Source organism: Cavia porcellus, unplaced genomic scaffold (genome assembly GCF_034190915.1).
Source record: "Cavia porcellus strain 051 isolate PalLab524CR breed Dunkin Hartley unplaced genomic scaffold, mCavPor4.1 scaffold_23, whole genome shotgun sequence".
NCBI lineage: Eukaryota > Metazoa > Chordata > Mammalia > Rodentia > Caviidae > Cavia > Cavia porcellus.
In genome coordinates, this window is record NW_026947506.1 from 304,536 (window position 1) to 326,787 (window position 22,252).

Here is a 22,252-nt window from a genome sequence, read left to right on the forward strand (position 1 = left end):
GGTATTTAGTCTCAGCAGCAAGTGAAAAGAAAGGCAGTTAAAACACGTGCCACACCAGTGGGCAAAGCTTGGGGACATAACGCTAAGTGAAATGAAATATAAAAAGGCAAATACTTTCTTCCACTTATAAGACGTGTTTTGTGTGATTCCTCTTTTCCTATAAAATCATGGAGACAGTGGAATGTTGGTTGCCAGGGAACAGGAAGAGTGTCCTCATCTGCTTAGAGTACCACAGCCTGTCACTTAGGCACAGTGGACATCTGTCTGCCTCGTGCTTGGGAAGCCAGAAGGTCTGAGAGCGAGGGCACACCTGTTCAGGCTTCCTTGTTGTGTTGGAAGACAGCAGAGGACATTACTTTGCAAGGAACTGACATGAGAGGTCAGATGTATGATGGTGTCATTAGTGCCCTCACAGGTATTCTTCCGTCTTTACCTCCTACAGATGTCAGGTGTCGACCCCTGTGGCATTGGGGGCTGAGTTTCTAACAGGAGTTTAATGGACTCATTCAAGCCACAGCATGAGAGTTACATTTACTGCATGGAGTTTCAGCTTTGCTAGATGGAAGCATTTGATACCCGGGTTTTGCTGGTTGCTCTGCACTGCATCCTCTTAATACTCATAGGCTGCTCACGTAAACATGGCTAAAGTAGGAATGGATTTGGGGGCATGCAAGTGTAATCCTAGTGCTCTGGTAGGCACAAGTTTGAACTCTGCCTGGACAGCTTAGTGATTTTGAAAGAGCCTGTCCCAGATAAAAAGGGGTGGAATGCACTTGAGGCTAATCTAAGTTCAGTCTCCAGTGTACCCTCTTTACCCAAAAGTGAGTTTTCTGTCATGCATATTTCCCCATACTTGGCTGCAGTCTCTTGGAGATTAAAGTGGGTGAAAAAAATCCCCTTTGGCATTGGGTCATTCTCCATGTCTTATCGTCCTAGGTAGCATGCACTGACTGGTAGTGGAGGGATAGAGTCTTGCTTTGAGGAAGGGAGAGGAGCCCTTTGCTGAAACAGAGTCCCAGAGGGAGGTGAAATGGGTTGCAAGGTACCACCAATCAAACCTGCCTGGCAGGTTTATGTAGTTACAGTTCTTTCCCTGACAGGCAGGCTGTCCTCCAATGCAGAAACTTGACCCTGGAGGTTAGAGTCATCTTCACTGAGGCTGCCATGGCCATGGCAAAAGTGCAGACTGGGAGTCAGAGGCTGCAGGAGAGTGAGGCTCAGCCTGTGCTCCCCGCCCAGCCAGCTGTATGCGTGGTGTTGGGGGCCCCAGGCATGGCCCATGAGGGTGGCAAGGTGCTGTGGAGTTGTGGCCTGGCACCTGTGACTGGTCAGGCCTTGCAGGCTGGGTGGCAGTATGGCTGTGGAGGTCACACCCTTCTGTTACTGGGCCACATGGCCCACCCTGTGGAGTGGTCCCCCTCTCACACCAGGGCCTGAATAATCACCTCGACAGAGGTGTCCTTTCCGTAGAGCATCTGCTGGTTGAACAGCCCAGCTGACAGTGGCTGTACATGCTGTGGTGCGGGCCTGATCCTGCCATGGAAGTGCCGCGCCTGCCTGATATTGCGTCTGACTAGTTTTAATGCCAAAAATTATTAAAGTTGTTTTTTATTTTTACTTTTAAAGATTGTGGTATGTAAAACATACATAACAGAACATTTACCACTGCAGCTTTTTTGTTTCTCTACTGAGGATTGAACTTAGGGCCTTCACACGGAAGTGTGTCCCCAGCCTTTTTTATTTTTCATTTTGACACAGGGTCTCATTTAAGTTGCTAAATATGAAACTCAGAGAATTTTTATTTTTGGTACCAAGAATTAAACTCGGGATCTTTGACTTGCCAGGCAGATGCTTGTTCCCCTGAGCTACATCCCCAGCCCTAAGTTGCTGAATTGACCAGGCCAGGCTCACACCTGGAATCCTCCTGTCTCAGCCTCATAGAGTGCTGGTATCAAGGCATTTGCCATCAGGTATGTGCAGTTCATCAGCGTTAAGTATATTCACATTCTTACACAATAGTAGGTATCCAGTTTATTTCATGGAATGAGATGAAAAACATCACTAGTTTTGTTATTCTCTTCTTTATACTTGGGGGATATTTTACTTTTTTTGTAGCTTCTGACAGTTATACTGCTGCACTCCAGAATTTCTTCTTTCCTAGAAGTATTTGAAGCTAGTGCATCACACACAGTTTCCTGTTTTCACTCTGGTTAAATGTTTTGTGTATGCATGTTACAGATTAAAACTGATGGTCAGGGGCTGGGGATTTAGCTCAGTGGCATAAGCACCTGCCTTGCAAGCAGGTGGTCATGAGTTCAATCCTTGGTACCGATAAAAGTGAAAAAGACAAAAAAAAAAAAAAAAAAAAAAAAAAAAAAACAACTGATGGTCAGCTTAACACCAGCTGAATTAAATTAGCATGGTGCCGAGTGTAGATGGACCCCCTCAGGACTGTTGGCAGCATAAAAAGGAGGCACAGAGCGAGAGAGTAGGTTCTCCCAAGTGTTGTTTGAACCTGTGGGTTCTCCTGAAGGAGCTTGTCATGCTGGCTCCCCTGATAGGAGCTCACCTGTTAATCATTGGAGGAGCTTGGGGCCATGCCACTGAGAGTGGCTGCGGTTCACTGTGGAGGAGCTCTGGTCCTTTGAACATCGCTTCCTGGCTCTGGAGGGGAAGATGTGTGCTGTTCAGTCTCCAGGAGAAGCTGTCACGCTGGCATCCTGATACGAACTCAGCTGTTTTCTTTGTCAGAGCACTTTGGGATCTTGTTGCTGTGGATGGCTATAGTACTTTTCAGGGGAGCCCTGGTCCTATTTTGAGTGTCGCTTCCTGGGTCCAATGTAAAGCCTTCAGCCCACTGGCACAGATCCTTTAGCCTGCTGGCATAGACTTTGTAGCTTCCACTGCTGCCCTTTGGACCTTTCCACTGCAGATTTGTGAAACAGGCTTGCTTGAGTCATTGTTGTGGATTCGAGGCCTCCAGTTGGACTCCTGGTCCTTATTTTGAGCGTCCTTATTTTGAGGGCACTGTCATGGGCTCTGGGTCTTCAGCTGGACTCATGCAAGACATTGCTGTGGGATCCAGGCCCTCAGCTGGATTTCCTAGGTCTTTAGTGTTTTGGGCAAATTTCCTGCACTTTCTTGTATTAACTCTGGGTGACCATCATAAAATAATATTATAAATTCTGTGTCCTCTTTGCAACCCGTGACTACAACATGTGAGATTTTTCTTCACTCTCCAGTCTAGTTCAGGAATATCTCTTTGTGGCTGGATTGTGGGGTGATTTTGTGCTGATTCTATTTGGGATTCAAATCTGGGAATACTGTATTTCAATCATGACTTTTTAAATGTGTACAACCCTTTTTATTTTTGGGACTTTGCTTCCACAGATCATGGAAGCTCTGTTCAGTTTCTGGTTTCTGTTCTTTCTTTTACTTCTGTGGTTTCTGTTGCTTTGCCTCCAGGTTCATCTATCTTTTCTCCACAGCATCTAATAGGCTATAAATTCATTTCTGATCTTTTTCTGTTTCTAGTCCTAGTTTGATATGGTCTTTTTATCATTTATTTCTCATCATGTTTATTTTTCCTTTACATCACTAAACACATTTATGGTGTTTGTTTTAAATACATGTCTGCTAATTCCCTCTTCTGCCTCACCCAGTGCCTGTCTTGGCAGGTGTATTTTTCCCTGTTGTGGGTCACGTTTTTTCTTCATGTCCAGTACCTTTTGTGGGATGCTTTACCCAGAATGTTTTGCCCTAACATGATGAAGTCTTTTGTGCCTGACTCTTCTGTTAAGTTTTCTACATAGGCTTATCCCTGCTGTCAATATGTATTTGTAGGTCATTAACTCCTGTTATTGTGTGAGGTTTCCTTTGGAAGTAGATTGATTGGGTCACTTACAATTTGAAGCTATTAAAATCTGCTAAGGAGTTGTATGGGGTGTCCTGCAGTTCAGGTGTGGGTGCTAAGGGATATCCTGCCTGTTGTCTGCTGGCCGGATGGGTTCTGAGTGATAGTGCAGTGCTGGCTTGACAGATTTCGCATGCAGGCCAGACCAGCCTTCTTCCTGTTGGTGAGCACATGCCGTTCATTTGCATTTGTCTGTGATACTTTCCGGCTGTCACTCCACGGCAAGAGGTTGTGGCAGAGCTCATCCAGCATGTTTCCTCTTTGGCCAGTTTATAAGGGCAGACTGGGGTACAGCTCCCCAGCTGTCCTCCCTCTCTTGGATGATCACTCCTCTTTGCCTTTCTTGACAGCCAGATTCCTGGGTGGGGTTTAGTAGACATGGACTCTGTGGCTCTGTTATCTGGCAGCCCAGAGGCAGCTGTGGAAGTCATCCCTGCAGCCTCTCTTGGAGCCCTCTGCCTCATCTGTCCCCACCCTTGGCCCCTGCCCGGGTTCACTGCTGTGCTGAGACTGCCTTGTGCTTTGCTCTGGCTGCCAGCCTTCTGCAGCAGGAAGAGCTGGCCATGATAGTTCTGTGGCTAGTTCCACTGCCCAGTGAGAGGGACTCAGTTCATACCTTCTCACAGGACCTTGAGGCGAGATCTCCAGCCCTGACAGATACCTGGCGACTGCCTCAGACCAGGCTGTCTGGCCTCAAGTTTGGATGATTGGCATTTCATGTGGCTGCGAGCCTCACTGGTGTTCTTCAACCTTCAGGTCTGAGCCTACCTCCGCTGTGGGGTTTCAGTGGGCAGGTGATGGTTTCCAAGCCCCGCACATAAGCCCTTTGCTGCCTTTGCTCCTTTCGCAGGTTGGCGGCCTGAGCCTCAAGAGAGGGGCGGCTATGCAGGTTGAGGCGCAGTTCTGGCTTTCTCCCCATCCTGCCTGTTTTGCTTTCCATTGTCTTTTGGTGTCTCCTTGGAAAAGCCTCTAGATGTCACGTCTTCCCAAGCTCTGTGCCCCGTAGCCTCTGATGTCCGATGTAACAGGTCCCAGGGAAGGGACCTTGTTCTTAGCTGTGTTGGGACTTACGGGGTTTGGGATACTCCCAGACTGCAGTGTGTGTGTGTGGCCCCAGCAGCCCCTCCCCTCTACTCTGCCTGCTCCTCTCCCAGGCCAGCTCTGTCCTGGTGTAAGCATGTCACCTTGGAGTCTTCCTCCAGCCCTCCAACTTTCCTGTTGTACAGGGAAGCATGTGGGCCCGGAGAACGTCCCCAGCCTGCATGAGGTCCTGTCCTACAGGGGAGCATGTGGGTCTAGGGAAAGTCCACATCCTGTGCAAGGTCCATTGCCAAGGCCATGTATAGTAGAGAGGAGTGGAGGGGTGGGGAGAGGAGCTGGGCTCTGACCTGCTGACGGGGCTGCGTATTCCACACTGCTCTGCACTGCCCTGAGACCCCGGCTCACTTTTGATTTCCTTCTGCTTATCTGAGGCACAGGGCTCTGTGTCACTGTGAGTCATCAGGGAATTGTGCAAGAACCACAGAGATCCACAGCATGGCCTGGAGTTCTCTGCCTTGTGCTTGCTTAAGGGGCCTCTGGGGCCTGCTGGAACTGTCTGCCTGCTCTCCCCATGCATCCATAGAGCCTGAAGGTACAGAGGCCAGAGACCCTGGGCAGCAGCCTGCTTTAGGTCTGCCCCTTAAGCCTATAGTCTCACAGGGCCTGGCCTGGTGTTGGCACTTCTGCCAGGACTTGATCCTGCTAGGGTGAAGTGCACAGGCTTGCTTATGTGATGGGGAGACTCCTCATGGCTTGCAGAGAGCCTGTGAGGACCTCTTGGTTCTTGGTTCCAAGAGGCATTGCGTTAGGAGGAAGGCCAATGTTGGGACTTCACAGTGGCCCTGTGGAGGGCTTACTTCCTAGCCCTGTGCTGTGCTCGGGATAAGAGGGCCACCCAGCTGTGGTGTGGGATGTGGCCTTTAGGTCTGTGAAGCTCGAAGCCCCTCGGTGATGTTTTGCCCTGCTGGGCTCCTTTGTGGACCTCTCTCTCCAGAGAGGTTGACTGTCCTTCCTGGATGGTGGCCAGATAGCCAGTGGCCAAGGTCAGAAACACTGGTCAGAAAACAAGGTCAGAAACACCAGCTACCTTTGTGGGCTTGGATGGCCAAAATACAATGTGAAAAATGAGGGTGAGAGGACCAGGTGCCGAGCTGTGTGTGAGCTGTGTGTGAGGTGTGCTAAGCTGTGTACTGGGGCTGCATGTGTGAGGTTTGCAAGTTGTGTACAAGATGTGTGCTGAGCTATATGTGAGGTGTGCAATAGGGTATGAGGCATGTGTTAGGGTATGTGGGGTAAGAGGTGTATGCTGGGGTGTGTGCTGGGTCATGTGTGAGGTGTGCAGGCTGTGTCATGCTGCTTCGCATGTGACACTCGGGAGGGAGTGAGGTGCCTGCCTGGTGGCCCCGCAGTCTGTGTTTGCCAGCCTCCCCTGACAGCGTTGCGGGGGGGCTTCCTCAAGGCCATGGAGGACTTGGAGAGCACACCACGCATAGCATAGCCTGTGCTCCGGATCCGGCAGCTGGAGGTAGCCCAACCTGCCTGGCCCTGAAGAGGTCTGCTTTGAGGGGAGCTGGCGGAGTGCATGGGGTGAACCCACTTTGCCGGCTCCTCCCACCTGCTTGCTCACTGGTTTCTGGAAGACTCTGGAGCCCAGAAGTCTTCATAGGTGCCCAGCAGGGTGCAGGCATATGGCTCAGACCTTCCTGGAGGACCAGTCTATGGACTGGGTGCAGCTACTCTCACAGCCACTCAGTCCTCTGGGGAGGCACTAGGAGTCCAGGTGGCTGGAGGGAGGTAGGAGACAGAAGAAAAAGGGATGAAGGGGTGGTGCCCCTGGTTTTGCCTGATGCAGAGTGGGTGGCAGCTATGCGAGTAGGGGCATGGGAGGCAAGCAAGCAGACTGGCCTCTCCTCTCGAATTGCTGGCACTATTCAGGGCTGGATGCAGCCAGACATGCCATGAGAGGACAGGGGAGGCCTTGGGCTGGGGTGCGCAGCCCGCTGTGTCATCTATGTCCAGGCATCACCTGGGGCTCTGGGGAGGGAAGCACGGGATGGGACTGGAAGGGAAGGGGCACCCTGAGGACCTATGTCATTGGGCTTCTGGCTCTGGGCTCTGTGGTGGGCTGGGTACAGGGTCAGGCAGCAGCAGAAGGTGGAGGCTGGCAATAGCCACAGCACCCTGGATGGTTTCTGTGCTGGGTGTGGAGAGGAGTCTCAGAGGACTCTAAAGGGACCTGCTAGCCACGCAGCCACCCTTCAGTGTCCCTGGGCCCACACTGTGCTCTCCTGCGGATGTTCTGTGGTCCCCGAATAACCCAGGGGTGCTTTAAAGTCTGTGGAAGGCTCCATTAGCATCCACGCCATGCACACTGTGTCGCTGTCCCCAGGGGTTGCTGCATCCATGGGAAAGGTCTTCTGGTCCTTAGGGAGCCTCCATGTTCCCACTGGGCATTGGGCTCTGCCTGAGGGCTGGGTGCTGCCCTGGACTGGAACTGGGAGCATCCCTGCCCAGCAATGCATTCTGCTCACGGAACAGAGGGGTGGCAGTATTTTTAAAAGATCACTCGGGCCCCAGCAATGGACAAGTGAAGAAGCCACCTGGCCACTCCTGGCCAGTGCTGGGCCTCACCGAGGCACCTGCACCCAGCACACACTGGGCCGCTGAACCGAGGCCTGAGAAGAGGCACCCACAGTTCCTGACTTACACAGGTGACCACGGCCAGAGTGAGCAAAGGCAAGAGGATGGGTCGAATGTGTGGTCCATGTGGAGGTTGAGCCAACAAAGTCCTGGAGGGTCAAATGTGGGGTACAGGGAAAGGAGGTGGCAGGCTGCAGGTCCTGGGTATCTCCCTGTGAGAGGAGTGGGGAAGACTAGGGTGGCCAGGCCACATAAGCCTCGGGTGTGTGGCTGGCTCTGCAGGCCAGGGACAGATGGCATTTGGAGCCACAGGAATCTCAAGTTACCAGAGTGTCCAGGCAGGGCAGGGGCTGGGGCGGAGCCTGAGGCTGAGCAGGGGAGGGAGCTAGCCTGGGGGTAGTGCTGTGTCCTGCTGAGTGTATCTGGACCTGCCATTACTTCACCTCCCAGGAGGTCAGATGAGGTGAGTGTCAGTGTTAGCAAGAGGGAGGTCAGTTACCAGGGACCGGTGAGGAGTGACAGGGTGGCTGCTCAACCTGTGGGTACCCCCTGGGCCAAGGAGAGACAGTGGCCATGGAGAGCTGGGTACTAGGAAACGAAATGGTGTGGTGGGGCAGGAATCCGAGGCCTGTAGTCCAGAGATGGGCCCTATGGCTCCAGGTGGTACTTGGGCAGTTCTGAGTGGATACTGAGGAGCAGGGGAGGGAGAAGTGAGGTGGGATGGGAGCCCTTCCCCTTGCAGCCCACCATCTTGGTCCTGGTCCTGGTGGGTGGGATGGCTTCACTTGAGGGGTCCCCAGACACAGCGGGAAACACCAGGAGAAGCAGGAGCCCTTTGCACTTTTGGAAGACAAAAGTCTTCCAAAAGTTGCCTGTGGTCCAGAAGTGGTGGCGCTCTCCCAGGCATTTCTGGGCTGTGGCTCAAGGGACCACAAGGCCCAGCCTGGGGTGGCCTTGTCCCCTGGAGGCGGAGATTTGCAGAAGCCCTCCCAGCCTGGCAGACCTGCCTCACAGGTGCTTTGTGCCTGCAGCCGAGGTGGGGAGCAAGTGCTTCCTCCCGAGGGAGCTCAGCCCAGCGCAGGCCCCACTCCATCCAGGAGCCAGGGGCCCAGTGCCAGGTACAGGTGCTATGGTGAAGGTCTATCGCTGGCCAGGAGCGGCCAGGCGGCTTCTTTAATTGTCCATTGCTGGAGCCCGAGTCCCAGGTAGAAGCCTGAGGTAGGAATGGAGATGGTGCCACCTCTGCTGCTGGGCCATGCACTGAGATGAGCAGCTGAATGCAGAATGTAAGACACAAGGTGCGGCCTGGTGATTGTACCATGGTCCTCACACTGTGGTCCTCATCTCTGGCCTGGGTTTGATGGATTTGTAACACGAGCACTTGGAGAGGTCAAGGCAGGAGCACTGCACCTTCATATCCAGCCAGGCATCTTAAGGTTTCTTAAACCCTGTCTTAAAATTAGAAAAGACTGGGGAGGGCTTGGGTTCAAGCTCTAGTACCACAAACCAATGCCAAACAACTGAACTGCAGCAGCAGTCCATGGTGCTGCCTTCCAACCTAACCTTTCTCCTTCTCCCCCTCTCCCTTCCTTTTCCTCTCCCCCTCCCCCCATCCACTGTCTATGCCCAGCTGGCTGGAGTCGTCTTCCTTGGAGTCGGGCTGTGGGCATGGAGTGAAAAGGTAAGTGGACCTACCCGGCCAGAATACCAGGCAGCCCAGATAGAAGGCCAATAGGCATCTCTGTGCAGTGCAGCCTGAAGGGTGACACACAGCCTTGGGGCTGGCTGCTCCTGAACCTCAGCCGTTAGCAGTGCTGGGCTGGGCCTGGGCTGAGGGCCTGCTGCCTCCCGTGACCCATATGATCTTGAGCTTGCCTGCAGCTTGGCACAGCCCCTTCTCTTCTCTGTGCAGAGGAGGGAAGTCAGGCTGCTGGTCTGGTGGGCCCGGGCCCTTGGAGTGCAGGGTTTCCATGATGTGGGTGCATGGAAGAGGTGCTATCCCGGCCCTGGTGGTGAGGACTGAGGTTCCCATGGAGCCATGCAGAGTGGGAGAGGATGCGCAGTGGAGTAGAAAGGGAAGTGCAGCCTGGCAGAGCCTTGGCCTGGGCCCCTGTCCCTTCAGAGGAGCCTACCTTTGCTTCCACAAGGACGGCAGTGGGAGCACTAAGCTCTGTGCTCCTCCCTTCAGTGCCTTGAGGATTTGGTGAGGTTCTGCACCTTGCAATTGTCTTGCGAAGTTCTAAGTGGCAAAAATAGGGCCTAGGGTCCCTTTGCAGAGCATCTGCGACTCACAACACCACCGTGTGGCCACCTCCAGGACTGCAGCAGCGTGAGTGGTCTCCAGTCTCCCAGGAGTGTGGATGTCCCTAGACACACTAGCATTATGTGCATTTATGTTGAAATGATCTAAAACGAGCACAAATGCTGGCTAGTTTTTCAGTCTCCCTGGCCGTACCCCTAAGTGCTTAGTGATACCTGCGGCCAGCGAGTGTTGCATGGCAGCAGCGTGCAGGGTTCCCGAAAGAGCCTCCAAGCCCCCAGAGACCCCATGTGGGAGGACAGAGGGGCTCAGTAGCTAGGAGTCAAGGCATGGGCCTCCTGCCACCCCCCAGGGAATCCTGACAGTGCTCTCTCTGCAGGGCGTGCTGTCCGACCTCACCCGTGTGACCCGGCTGCATGGCATCGACCCAGTGGTGCTGGTCCTGATGGTGGGCGTGGTAATGTTCACGCTGGGCTTCGCCGGCTGTGTGGGGGCTCTGCGGGAGAACATCTGCCTGCTCAAATTTGTGAGTGGCCTGGTAGTGGGGGTTCAGGGGACAGCAGCAAGAGGCCCTTGGTACCTGCTGCCTTTGGGGAACAGAATTGGACCTCTCCGGTTTTTAGCTTCTGTGGAAGCAGCTGGCAGGCGCTGGCTCCTTCCTCGCCTTTTAAAAATTAGTTTTATCAGAACGTTTTAGGCATGCGTAATGATCACATTCATCATAGGGAATTTGCCCCCTGCCTTGCCTTTGTTGCCCAGAACTGCCTTTGTTATTTTATATCTCTTCTAGTTCCAAATGAATTTTAGGGATGTTTTCTCTAGTTCAGTGATGCGTGCTATTGATTGATTGAGATTGCGTAAATCTGTATAACAATTTTGGGAGTATGGCCTACAATCTGATAAAAGCCATCTACAACAAACCTACAGCCAGCGTCATGCTAAATGAACAAAAACTGAAAGCTTTAACTCTTAAATGAAGAACAAGACAACGATGTCCACTATCACCACTCTTATTCAGTGTAGTTCTGGAAATGTTTAGCCGGAACAGTTAGACAAGAAAAACAAAAGCAATAAGGATAGGAAAGGAAAAAGTTCACTTACCATTACTTGTAGATGATATGATACTCTACATAGGAGACCCTAAATCTCCACCAAAAGACTTTCAGGTTTAATAACCAGATTCAGTTGTACAGCTGTATGCATAGTTCACACTCAAAAATCAGTAGCTTGCATATGTACAAATAATGAACTAGAAATTAGGGAAAACATGCCTTTCAAAATAGCATCCAAGTAATGAAATAATTAGGAGCTATTGTAAAAAGAAGTAAAAGACCTCTGTATTGAAAACTGCAGTACTCTGTAAAAGGAGATGAAGATACCAGAAAATGGGAAGCTGTGCCTTCCTCTGGGGCAGGAAGACCCTCCCTTGCCTTTTATCTGCTCTCATAAGTTCTAAAGGAATTGTTTGTTTGCTGCTTACCTTTGCCTTTCCTGGCTAAGATCAAAAGATGTTACCTTGAGAAAACATTTCCCTCTTCCAGGATGTATGAATCTGGACCTGCAGTGCAGAATCCTAATTTCTTGGCAGAACTGCAAGCTACTAGGAATTTAGTTTTATATTTAGATGCAAATGCATTTTTCAGAGCATTCAATTAAAATTAAATAACACCTGGTGAGGAAAATATGCTATCGCTTTTCACAATATATTATTTGTTGAATTTATTAGGTCAAATGTTTTCTATTCTGGGCATAATTTACAAAGCAAAGCAAGTTTTTTTTTTTTTTTTTTTTTTTTTTTAACTTTTAAAAATGCTGTTTAGTGTCTGGCTTCCCAGTGAGCAGATACACTCTAGGGCCCTCACACACAGCTTCTGGACGTGTGAGTGTTGCTTCTGATTCTTCTCTTACTTTGAAAGCCTCTTCCACATTTTTGTTGTAGCAAAACTGCCCAGTGTCCTGTGAGGCTGTGAAGACAGACTCTGTAGGCCAGTGGCATCTTAATGGGGATGCAGGCCTGGATAGGGCCACCCCTACTTGTGGTTGGAGCAGCTGTGCTTTGGGTGGGGTCTGTCTGCAGCCGACTACCACTGTGACTGTGGACTCACCTCCAGAGTGGGTGCTGGTAACATTGGCACCTCTGGGAGTGAGAAGAGTCCTGCTGGGGAGCCCAGGTGATCTGTTGGGACCTTAGGCAAGCTGCATGCCAGGTCAACCTCAGTTCCTATGTCCCTAAAGTACGGTGGTTATCTGTATGTGGCATGTGACCATTTAATGCCTGGGCACAGGCCATGTCCACAAGCAGCTGGAAGCTTGGTTAAAGTCTCACTCTGTCCTGAGATGGGACTTTAATTTCATTGTGGAGCAGGGCCACTTCTTGGAGATGGGTGGCAGGGGGGCCAGGCCTGTTTAGATCCGCACATATTTCAGCCCTAAGGCTGTGCTACACCCCCATGTATAGAGGGGGCCAAGTTGCCAAGGGCTCCTCATCAATAGTGGGAGTCCCTGGGCCCACCTGGGATCTCACATGCGCAGCTTGTGCTCTTTGCTGCAGATGGTAGTTCTGGTGAAAGTGATTGGGGCCAGGTTTGCATATGGTGTGGTGACCCCATCCATGTCTCCCACAGTTCTGCGGTGCCATTGTGCTCATCTTCTTCCTGGAATTGGCTGGTGCTGTGCTGGCCTTCCTGTTTCAGGACTGGGTGAGGGACCGCTTCCGGGAGTTCTTTGAGAGCAACATCAGGTCCTATCGGGATGACATTGACCTGCAGAACCTCATTGACTCGCTACAGAGAGCCGTAAGTGCTGCCAGCCAGCTCCTGGTAGCCTGCTGTCCGTGTGCATAGCTGGCTGTGTCTTGGGTCTGCTGGCCACTTGGTCAGGGTAGCAAGTCCAGCAGTGTCGAGGGCACCCATCCCAGGAGCACCCCCTGCCTTCCCAAGGTCCTGGACCAAACCATGTGACTCACCCTCCAAGGCTGTTCCTGTCCTCTTCCTCCAGGATGTTTCCCTTCCTGCTAGAGAGGGCAGAGCTTCCCCTGCTGTGGGATGTGACCTCTGGAACACATCCCCAGGGCTGAGAAGTCCCGGCTGGGGCCATAGTGCCCTGCCTGGGTGGCTGCCCCTGGGGCCTGGACTATGGCCTCTTGAGGTGCACCATGCTGTCCCACACCATCCTGTGCTAGGAGCCCAGCTTCCTTAAGATGTTGATACATAGCACTTATTTAGGAGAAGGAAATAAACTAGAATGTTCTAAAAATAGCCAAGGCTGTGAGAGCTTGCTTGCCCTGAGTTCCCAGTGAACCCACCTCTGTGACCAGAGCCCACCTGTGGTGTTGCTGCTGACCCTGCTCGCCTGTGCTCCTGTCCACGCTCCTGTCTGTGCTCCTGTCCATCCTGCCTCTTCCCCCTACCCCCTTTCTGAGTTCACTTAGCCCTGGGCTAAGGGTGTTTCCTCGTGGGCAGTGCAGCCTCTGCCACTGCCCTCCTCCTCTCAGAAACGAGGCTTCCCGGGTATTTAGGGAGTTAGGGAGCTTTCTTGGGGGAACAGAGTAGGTAATAGTTAAAACAGCTGGCATATAGAAAGGTGGGGTTTTATCTTAAAAAATTGCGAACCTAAAAACTCCAAACATAGATTTGCTGTGACTTCTGCCTCGAGGGCAAGTCCAGGAGTGGGTTAGAGCCTTTTGGGTTGGGTGGCCCTAGGGTGAGAGCCATGGTTCATAACAGTGATGCTTTCAGGGTGGAAGCTTTCCTTTGCTTCGGCATCAGAATGTGGGAAGCAGGGGCAGAGGCCCCCAGAGGGCGGGAGACAGATGCATTGCTGTTCACCTCCATAGGAGCTCTCACTCTGGGTGAGACACTCAGCAACTCTTTTGTGAAGAGCCAAATGAATAACAGGGCCAGCCTGAAGTTTTTGGAGACCAGGCCTGCTGCCAAAGGGTCCCTTCCAATAGGGGAGGGCTTCATGGGACAGGAAGGCTGTGCTGGAGGCTACGGGAGGAAGGGGAGCAGCTGACCAGGGTGGGGCTAGACAGAGGCTTGAGGACTAGTGTCCCTTACAGGACTTCCTGTTTGTCAGCACTTGGCAGTATCTGCGTGCCCAGGACAAGTGCAGGCTGGGCCCACTTTCTGTTGAATAGAGGTGCCCTCAACCTGCTGTATCAGATTGCTGCCTGGTACGGGGCACCCCAGCCCCACCCCAAGCCCTGATGGCTCTGGGCATTTGTGATTGCAGAACCATTGCTGCGGAGCTTATGGTCCTGAGGACTGGGACCTCAATGTGTACTTCAACTGCAGTGGCGCCAGCTACAGCCGTGAGAAGTGTGGGGTGCCCTTCTCCTGCTGCGTGCCGGACCCTGCGGTGAGTCAGCCAACCTGGGGTCCTGTGAAGTTACCTGGATGCTCTTGCATTGTCTTCACTATATGGGGTGCTGGGTAAATTAGGAGGAAGGGCACACCCAGCCACCTCCCAGGCAGTTGAGAAGAGAGTAATTTGGCTCACAATTTTAGGGACTGTGGGCCATAGTTGGGCAGGCCTGTTGCTTCCAGGCCTCTGGTGGGGTCAGGGATGGACAATGGAAAGCACATGGCAGAGTAAAGTGCACCCCTTGTCTCCAAGAAGCAAGAGAGCAGGCCAGTGACCTGAGGGCCCTCCACTCGGCTCTGTGTCCCTGAGCACCATCTAGGACCAGGCCTTAGACACACTAGGGACATATCCAGCACTATGTTGTGATGTGGCTGAAAATGGGCCAGAGGAGAAGCATCTTGCAATACGTGTGGGTTGTAGGAAACTCACACTTCAGTGTCCATGTGGTTTTTCAGAAACGTAGCCAGGCCTGTCCCTTCTTCGCACCCCCTTGTCTATTTCCTCTGCTGCCCAGAAGAGGCAGAGTGGGCATCATGCTGGGCACCAAGCTGAAAGGGTTGCCGCCTCTGTGGCTGGAGGGGCATGCACAGTGATGGGCCTTGCACAGGTTTGCTGGTGCTGGGGCATGATTTTTCAGGGTCCTCCAGTTGCCACCTTCTCAAGAGGATAAATGTGGCTTTTTTTCTGTTTTTCTTACAGCAAAAAGTTGTGAACACACAGTGTGGATATGATGTCAGGATTCAGGTGAGCACCCTCCAGTGCACAGAACTTTGAGGGCTCTATTGTATTACAGCTTTCTAGGTTTTTATGCTTTGTGGTCTCACTTCTGGAAGTACAAATTGAGGAAGTTAACTCAGAAGGCATTGTTTGCTGTGGGAGCCAGCTGGGGGTGGGGCAGGGAATGTGCTACCACATGCTTGGGTCCCGAGCTGGCAGCACAGCCCCAGGTGCAGGTCTGGGTGGAGTTTTAAAGCCCTGTGATTCCAGTCACCAGACTTCACCATTGGTGCATCCGAGTGGGAGGTCAGAAGTCCTGGAAAACAAAGAGTGTGTTTTTAAGAGGCTCCTTCAAGGGTTTGTGGTGCTGTCATGGGAGTGTGGGCTGGGAGTCCCCAGGGAGGCAGTGGTAATGGTGGCTCTTGGTTGGTATGAGACAGCCTGGGGCGGGTTCAGAATTCTCAGGGCTCCCTCAGGCCCCAGGCAGTGGGTGCCTGGATATGAAGAAGCAAGAACCCACCCCAAAGAGACAGACAGAGGCCAGCACCCCCACCACAGTCCTTGCTATGGCAGCTCTGATAGGAGTGCCACAGTCCCAAAAGGGAAGGCTTGGGGAGTCTGTGAGGACCCTCCTGTCAGCTGGGGCATGAGGCAGTGTCCAGCAGCTTGGGAAACTTGAGGGTCATTCCTGGTGACTTTGTTTCTTGGGGACAGGCCACTATGGATGAGTGCTGCCCCCACCCCAGTTCCCATATTGAACCTTGATTGCCAGGGTGAGAGCAGCACTCGATGGATGATGTGTGGGCTGGGGTGGCCATGTGAGCTCAGTGGCAGCCTTGGATGCGAACCTTCCCAGCCCCCGGAGTGGTGACAGCTCGATTGTGTTGTCTCACCCGCCCAGCTTCTTATATATAGAAGCCCCGATAGACCCAAGAGCTCTGTCGGCTCAGTTTCCTGGGTTTCGGATCTCATCGCCTCTAATGTTAGTTTGCTGGTGCTGCTGTGACAAAGCGCCAAAGCTTAGTGGCCTAAGAAGCAGCAACCCCATTCCTCACGTGCTGAGGCCTGAGGGCCCAAGGTCCCCATGTCCCCAGGTTGGTTCCTGTGAGGGCTGAGAAGGCAGGGTCTGTCTCAGATCTCTCTCCTGGGCTTGCTGTGTCTTCATGTGGTTCTTCCCAGTGCCTGGGTCATGACCCCTCTTCTTGTAAGGACACCTGTCCTACTGGATGTATAAAAGACCTCCGCCCAGACCCTGTCATCACATACCTCACATTCTGAGGTCCAGGGGCGGGGGGTGCTTAGCACGGGTGCATAGCAGTCAGCACAGGAGGGGGCACAGCCTGTAAAGCTGCTGGAATGCATGAGTGTCTACCACTTGACCTGGAGGAGGTGGATAAATGGGGCTTAGCTCCAGGTGGTAGTGGGTAGCCTGGGACCAGAGCTCGATTGTCTACTGGGTGCCACCAGAGGTTGGCTTTGGAGGGAGCTAGTTAGCCGATGGCCACCACCCACTGGCCATGTCCTGGAACCAGGCTTCCCCAAGGCGCCACCGCTTCTTCCTTGGACAACTCCTTTGGCTGAGCACTCTTGGAATCCCCTCTCCCTGACTCTCCCATTAGAGGTAGATCTTTCTCCTCCATGCCTCCAGACTCCTTCCTGAAGGGTTTTGGGGTGTCTTTGAACAGAAAGGGTCCCAGATGAAGGCAGAGAACATTGGATCTGACAGGGACTGGGGCTGGAGTGTCCGACTGTCCCCAGCACCACACTGGAGGCCTCGTCCCTCAAGGTTGCCCTGCTCTATGTGGGAGCTGGGCTCCCCAGGGCCGTGTGGGCTGCAGGCTCAGCCAGTGTGTTTCCCTGCAGCTGAAGAGTAAGTGGGATGAGTTCATCTTCACGAAGGGCTGCATCCCAGCGCTGGAAGGCTGGCTGCCGCGGAACATCTACATCGTGGCTGGTGTCTTTCTTGCCATCTCACTCCTGCAGGTGGGTCCCCAGGGCCTGTGGGGCCGAGGCTGGCACGCTGCTTTTTATTTGAAGCAGCCAGGCCCTTAACAGGATGCTTGTCCAGCTCAGGTGTCCATCAAAAACTGTACATCTAAGCTGTGTGTGTGTCTCTGTGTGTGTGCTTGCATATCATGTGCACACATTTAGCTTGTTGGCTCTCATCACTGTTACATGTAGAGGGCCTGGGCCGAGACCAGGCTGGAAGGGCCCTGTAGCCTCCTGGAGGATCCAGGAGGCCACAGGAGTGGAGCTTGGGTTGGATGCCAGCTGGGCTGCCACCTGCTTTGGGATCCTTCCCTGCTGTGAGCAGAGGTAGCAGGCTTTAAGGAGATGGTGAGCTTTAGAAAGAAGGCTGACTATTGGTCAGCTAGGGCTGGAAGAAGACCCAAGGCTTGGATCTACAGGGTTCCTCAGCACCCCTTTCTTCCTGTCATTGGCACACATCTCCGGATTATTCCTGTTCACAGCAGACCCCTGGCTGTTCCCTTGTGAGTCTCTCTCCTGGAGGCTGCTGCCTTGTGTTCATCGGAACCAGACCTCACACATGGAAGGGGCAGAAAGACCTGGGTACATGGGCCATCAGTGTCCTTCTGAGAGAGCCAGGAAATCAGTGCCATCAGAGAATAGGCTGCATTTACAGTACTGCTCAGGGCCTCTGGGAGTGCCCAGCTCCAGCTGCAATGTGCCTGTGGGGCATATAGGTGGCTCTGATAGTGTTCGCTATGATCTGCCTGGAGTGTCCCTGCATTGCCCTGGCACCCAGCTGTCCCACATGCTGCCTCCTTCACTCCATGGCGCATGTTACGTGGACTAGAGAAAGACCGAGAGAGAGAGAAGCCTGTGGGGGGAGGGGGAGGGAGACATTCACTTGGAGAGCAGGCAGAGAGATCAGACCACAGCAAAAATTACAAAGGGGAAAAGCCAAACCAGCATGGAAGGTTCCCAAGGTCATGCTGGTCAGTTCAGGGAGAAGCCTCAACCCTGCTTCACCAAGGTTGAGCCATGTCTTCAGGTTTGCGCCAGCCACCAGGAGGGGCAGCTTTGGCTCCAGAAGATCTAGGTTGGCAGGACGCTGGGGATGTACCATCGGGAATCCAAACCAGTTGGGTTGCCCTGTACTTTAGGTCGAGCAGCTCTCCATGGCCTGTGATGTACTCACTTGTGTTGGAGGTGGAATCCAGGGCTTTCTGCTTCGTGGAGCCTACTCTTGGCTCTTCCAGACTCTGGGGACAATGATGGCCCTGGGCTCACCTCCTGGCAGTGACTCTTTTGTGCTCTGCCACTTGCCCTAGAATCTGTCTGTGTGTCTGGTGTCGCCATAGGGTGGGCAAGGGACCTATCTGCAGTGGGTATCTTCAGCCTACTCTTTGTCTTTGGGCGCTGCCGACATCACTGTCCACTGCCTTTGGTTGCAGATTTTTGGCATCTTCCTGGCGAGGACCCTGATCTCAGACATCGAGGCGGTGAAGGCAGGTCACCACTTCTGAGGAGCCAGCGCCCCGGCTTCGGCAGCAGCACAACATGACCATGACCTGTCTGCTCTGCTTGCTGGTGCTGAAGGCCCAGGGCCCCCTCAACACACCTGGAACCTGGACATCACCCAATGGGAGATGTATCTCCCCATGCAGCAGTGACTGAGAGACAGACAGGACCCTGTGGCTATGCAGAGGGCTTCACTCAGCCCCCCTGGAGTCTGAGGACGTCACAGATGCCCCAATGTTCACTGCAGCCTGGGCTCACGGGCAGCCACATCTTCCCAGGGTGGGCAGGGGGCCAAGGACAACAAGCAAGGTTCCCTGTGTCGGGTGAAGCAGGACGGGGCCTGCCCTGCTGCAGGAAGGGGTACCCAGGTGGTCCTCAGTACCCTCGGCCACAGCCAGGTGAAGCAAGCCTGAGCCAGTGCTTTGCTGGGCTCGGTAGGTAACCCCCCCCCCCCAACCCTACCCCAACCCTACACCCCCCCCCCCCCCCCCCCCCCCGCAGCATTAAGCCCAGGGCAGCAGGGTGGGTGGGGCTGGACCTCGGGAGCAGGCTCTCCTGTGGCCAGTGTACATAGTTATTTATAGCAGTAAGAGTGTCCTCACAGTGGCCTGCCTTTCCTTGGGCACCCTTCTCTCAGCAGCCTTACCTGGTGTCCCTGGAGTGTCTCAGAGCCGACCACATGGCCTCTCCTGTCCACGCTGTTGCCCTCCTCCGTGTGCCCCACACGCTTCACCTTCCCACTTGGCCTCACTGTCTCCTGGTCTCGGTGCTACTGATCCTGTCACCCAGAACTTGAATCCCCACCCTCCCTCCTCTTGGAGCCTCTTGTGCACTTCTGAGAGAGGGGCACTGCCTTAGGGCCAAGCCCAATGCCGGGAATCTTGAGGCTTTAGTTCCTGAATGTGGGTTATCCATGGTCTCTGTCTGCCCTTCCTATCCTGGCCACCTGGGACTCGATCTCGAACATGCAGCTGGCCTCTGGACCAAGTGCCCCGGGCAGTGCCCGGATGCTGTCCTTGGCTGAGCCACCCCAGTGCGTCCCCAGCCCTTCCCTCCCACCAGGGCCGCATCACCTGCCACAGTATACTCGTTCGTGTGGTGCACTCTGGTGTCGCCAGTAGGTGTTTATTGATGATGATGATTCTATAATATTTGTTTTCTGTTTTTTTTTTTTTTTTTTAACAATTCTCTGTAGATTAGAGGAAAATGAATGCTTGTGTTTTTAGGAAGTATGAAGCTTCTCTCTGACTGCCAAACTCTTTTATGGAATATATCTTTATATTAACACTGCTGTTCTGGTCTCTTATTTTTCATTACTGTTGAGGATCTTGGTGGCAAATCATCTGTCGGGAAAGACACTGGGATCAGGGTGACCACACTGTCAGGGGTCGCAGGCAGTGGCAGCAGTGTATCAGCACACTGACATTAGCCCCATTTTGCTGTAGTCCAGGCTGCTAAGATCAGTCAGCTGGCAGCCGTGTGTGGAGCTGAGGTGCTTTGCTCCTGGCCTTTCACTCAGCAGTATGTTAGGCCCAGCTCCAGGCAGTGCTGTTGACCAGGAAAAGGAGTTGGGGGCATGGGGCTGGAGTGTGGATGGTGTACTCACAGGGTTCCTAGTGCGTCCTGGACTCCTGGGTCTTTCTGAGGGGCGAGGGAGGAGGGTCGGGGACACTGTCCCATTGTGAGCTTCTGGCCAAAAAACCATCTTTTCTGCTCCACAAGCAGCCATAGCTTGACCCAGAGTGGATCCTGAGCCTTCTAAAAGCAGGAAATGCTCAGTCTCTAGCATTAAACTCAGTTGTCCGAACAGCTCTGAGGAGGCCATTTTTATGCCAAAATAAGGCGCAGAAACACGAGTTGCTGCCGAGAATTTGGGAGGACTGGGTTCACACCAGGAAGTCCCAGAACCTCCCCTGCTGCAGAAATGTGCACAGGGCCCTCCAGCCCTGAGCACCACAGCCAGTCAGCCCTTGCTACAGACCCAGAAGTCAGCTGCTCGCAGCTCTGGCAGGGCTGCAAGCTCTTAGAAAATGGTGAAGTGTTGATTTCCTCTCTCTACCTGGATTTGGGTGCTGAGTTTGTTTGGGGACCCTGGGAGCTCAGCCTCTTCCTGGGCCAGAGGAATTGGAGCTGGGTAGCAGTTGTCTCCTCTTTAATGCGAACCACACAAGGCTATCATACGTATATGCTGCGTTACCTCTGTGAGGCAGGCTGCTGGGAGGGACTCACTGCTACCTCTGCCGCCTGTGGAGGGCTCTCTGGGAGCCTTTGCAACGTGTATGGGCTTTGCAGGGAGACACCAAAGAGGCAGCTGGGGCTGTGAGCTGTACCCAGGATACTACCAGCTGGTGAGGGACCACCAGGCTTCCTGGCAGTGGGGATTGCAGAAGCCTGCAGGAAGGGGAGGTTCCTCCCCAGATGTGAGCCTGGCACCCACTGGTGGAAAACCCTCACTTGTACTGAGTGAGCATGAGTGGGGAGAAGGAACAGGTTATGTCCTTCGTGGTTGGGCCTGCTCCCAGTCACAATGTCCCACCTGTCCCCAGGCAGCGGGCTTTTGGGTTGTCTGTGCCCTGGGATGGATGCTTATGCCTCACTACTCTGGGAGGATATGGTCAGGGCCTCCAGGACAGTGCCCTTCTTGCCAAAGAGCCAGAGGTCCATCCACCTTTGGGACCTCCAGGTGCCTTCTCTCCTTGGTGCCCCAGCCACTGGACGCCTGTGGAAACCTTCCTGGGTGGGCAGGTGCCTGACCCTTCTGAGAAAGTGATGCTGCCCCAGGGCCAGACCACCACTGCTGAGAAGCTTTGGACGTTTTGTTCCATGGTGAGTCCCTGCTGGTAAATCCGTAGCCTGGTATCAGCCTTTCCTGTCCCAGCCACCAGGGGTTGCTTTTGGATACATGATCGCCTCTGTCCTGAGTCTAGCTGGCCTTTCCCTTCCAAACAGGAAAGCCATGTTTCCTCTCCAAATGCCTTAAGCAAATGTCAGATGAGCAAAATAGACCTGGGGTTGTATTGCACCTTTGGAAAAAAGTTTCAGGATCTGTTTGAGAGGGTACTGTTTTATGAAAGTTGGGTTTGGCGGGATCCCAGTGGTACAGCAGGAGCAGTGGGCATCTTTACAGAGGTCAGAGACAATTATCTCTCAGCTCAGCTTTCTGCTGGCTCTGCCTCTTCCAAGCCTGACTTCAGAACTACCAGAATAAATGATCAACTCAGGCTATAACTTAGCACCCCACGTAGCTTTTAAACTAGCCTTTTAAAATATACGCAAGTGAATGCAATCTAAACAGAGTATAAAGTCTGTTTCATGTCCAGAGGCAGCCACTATTAAGACCGTTCCAGAAAGAACCTCCAGCTCTCCACACAAATGACAGTCATTTTGCACAGCACCCTTCTGTCAGTTTTGCACTTTGCCCATCTGTGGCCTATCACATGGTCACAGTGACCGTGATAGGGTTGTGCCATGAACTGGTGGGCCTCACTTTCCTACAGGGGAGCCGGAGTGTGGTGAGTCACAGGTAACTGAAAACCCAACTCAAACTAGCCCAGCTGTGAGGGGAGGATCTTGGCTGGGAAACTGGAAAGTCTGGAGTGAGAGTCAGGGTTGGTTTGATCCAAGCAGCTGGGTGGTGTCAGCAGCATCCGGTTTCCTTTGCTGCTGCTCCGCCTTCCACATTATCCCCCTCACCTGAGGTAAAGAGAGATCAGTCTGTCTTGGACAGTGGACTCAGTGCAGCAAAGTGGAGTCCTGTGGGCGAGGGCAGGGCTGCTGTACTCCGTTGTGCTCCTGGGGTGATCCTCGCGGGGTATGCTCTAGTACTTGAT

The 22,252-nt window shown here is 53.2% G+C and overlaps 2 protein-coding genes across 2 annotated transcripts in view; both read left to right on the forward strand.

Annotated features, from left to right (window-relative positions):
* Tspan14 (tetraspanin 14) overlaps positions 1-19,709 on the forward strand; it is a 46,006-nt gene extending 26,297 nt beyond the window's left edge. The window contains exons 3-9 of the mRNA XM_063233697.1: positions 9,225-9,275; positions 10,234-10,380; positions 12,479-12,649; positions 14,088-14,213; positions 14,919-14,963; positions 16,800-16,919; positions 18,356-19,709. Of these exons, the coding sequence (XP_063089767.1) occupies positions 9,225-9,275; positions 10,234-10,380; positions 12,479-12,649; positions 14,088-14,213; positions 14,919-14,963; positions 16,800-16,919; positions 18,356-18,427 (732 nt within the window). The 3' untranslated portion in view covers positions 18,428-19,709. The remainder of the gene's footprint in view (positions 1-9,224; positions 9,276-10,233; positions 10,381-12,478; positions 12,650-14,087; positions 14,214-14,918; positions 14,964-16,799; positions 16,920-18,355) is intronic.
* Sh2d4b (SH2 domain containing 4B) overlaps positions 18,544-22,252 on the forward strand; it is a 120,167-nt gene continuing 116,458 nt past the window's right edge. The window contains exon 1 of the mRNA XM_063233696.1: positions 18,544-18,856. Coding sequence (XP_063089766.1) covers positions 18,544-18,856 — 313 coding nt within the window. The remainder of the gene's footprint in view (positions 18,857-22,252) is intronic.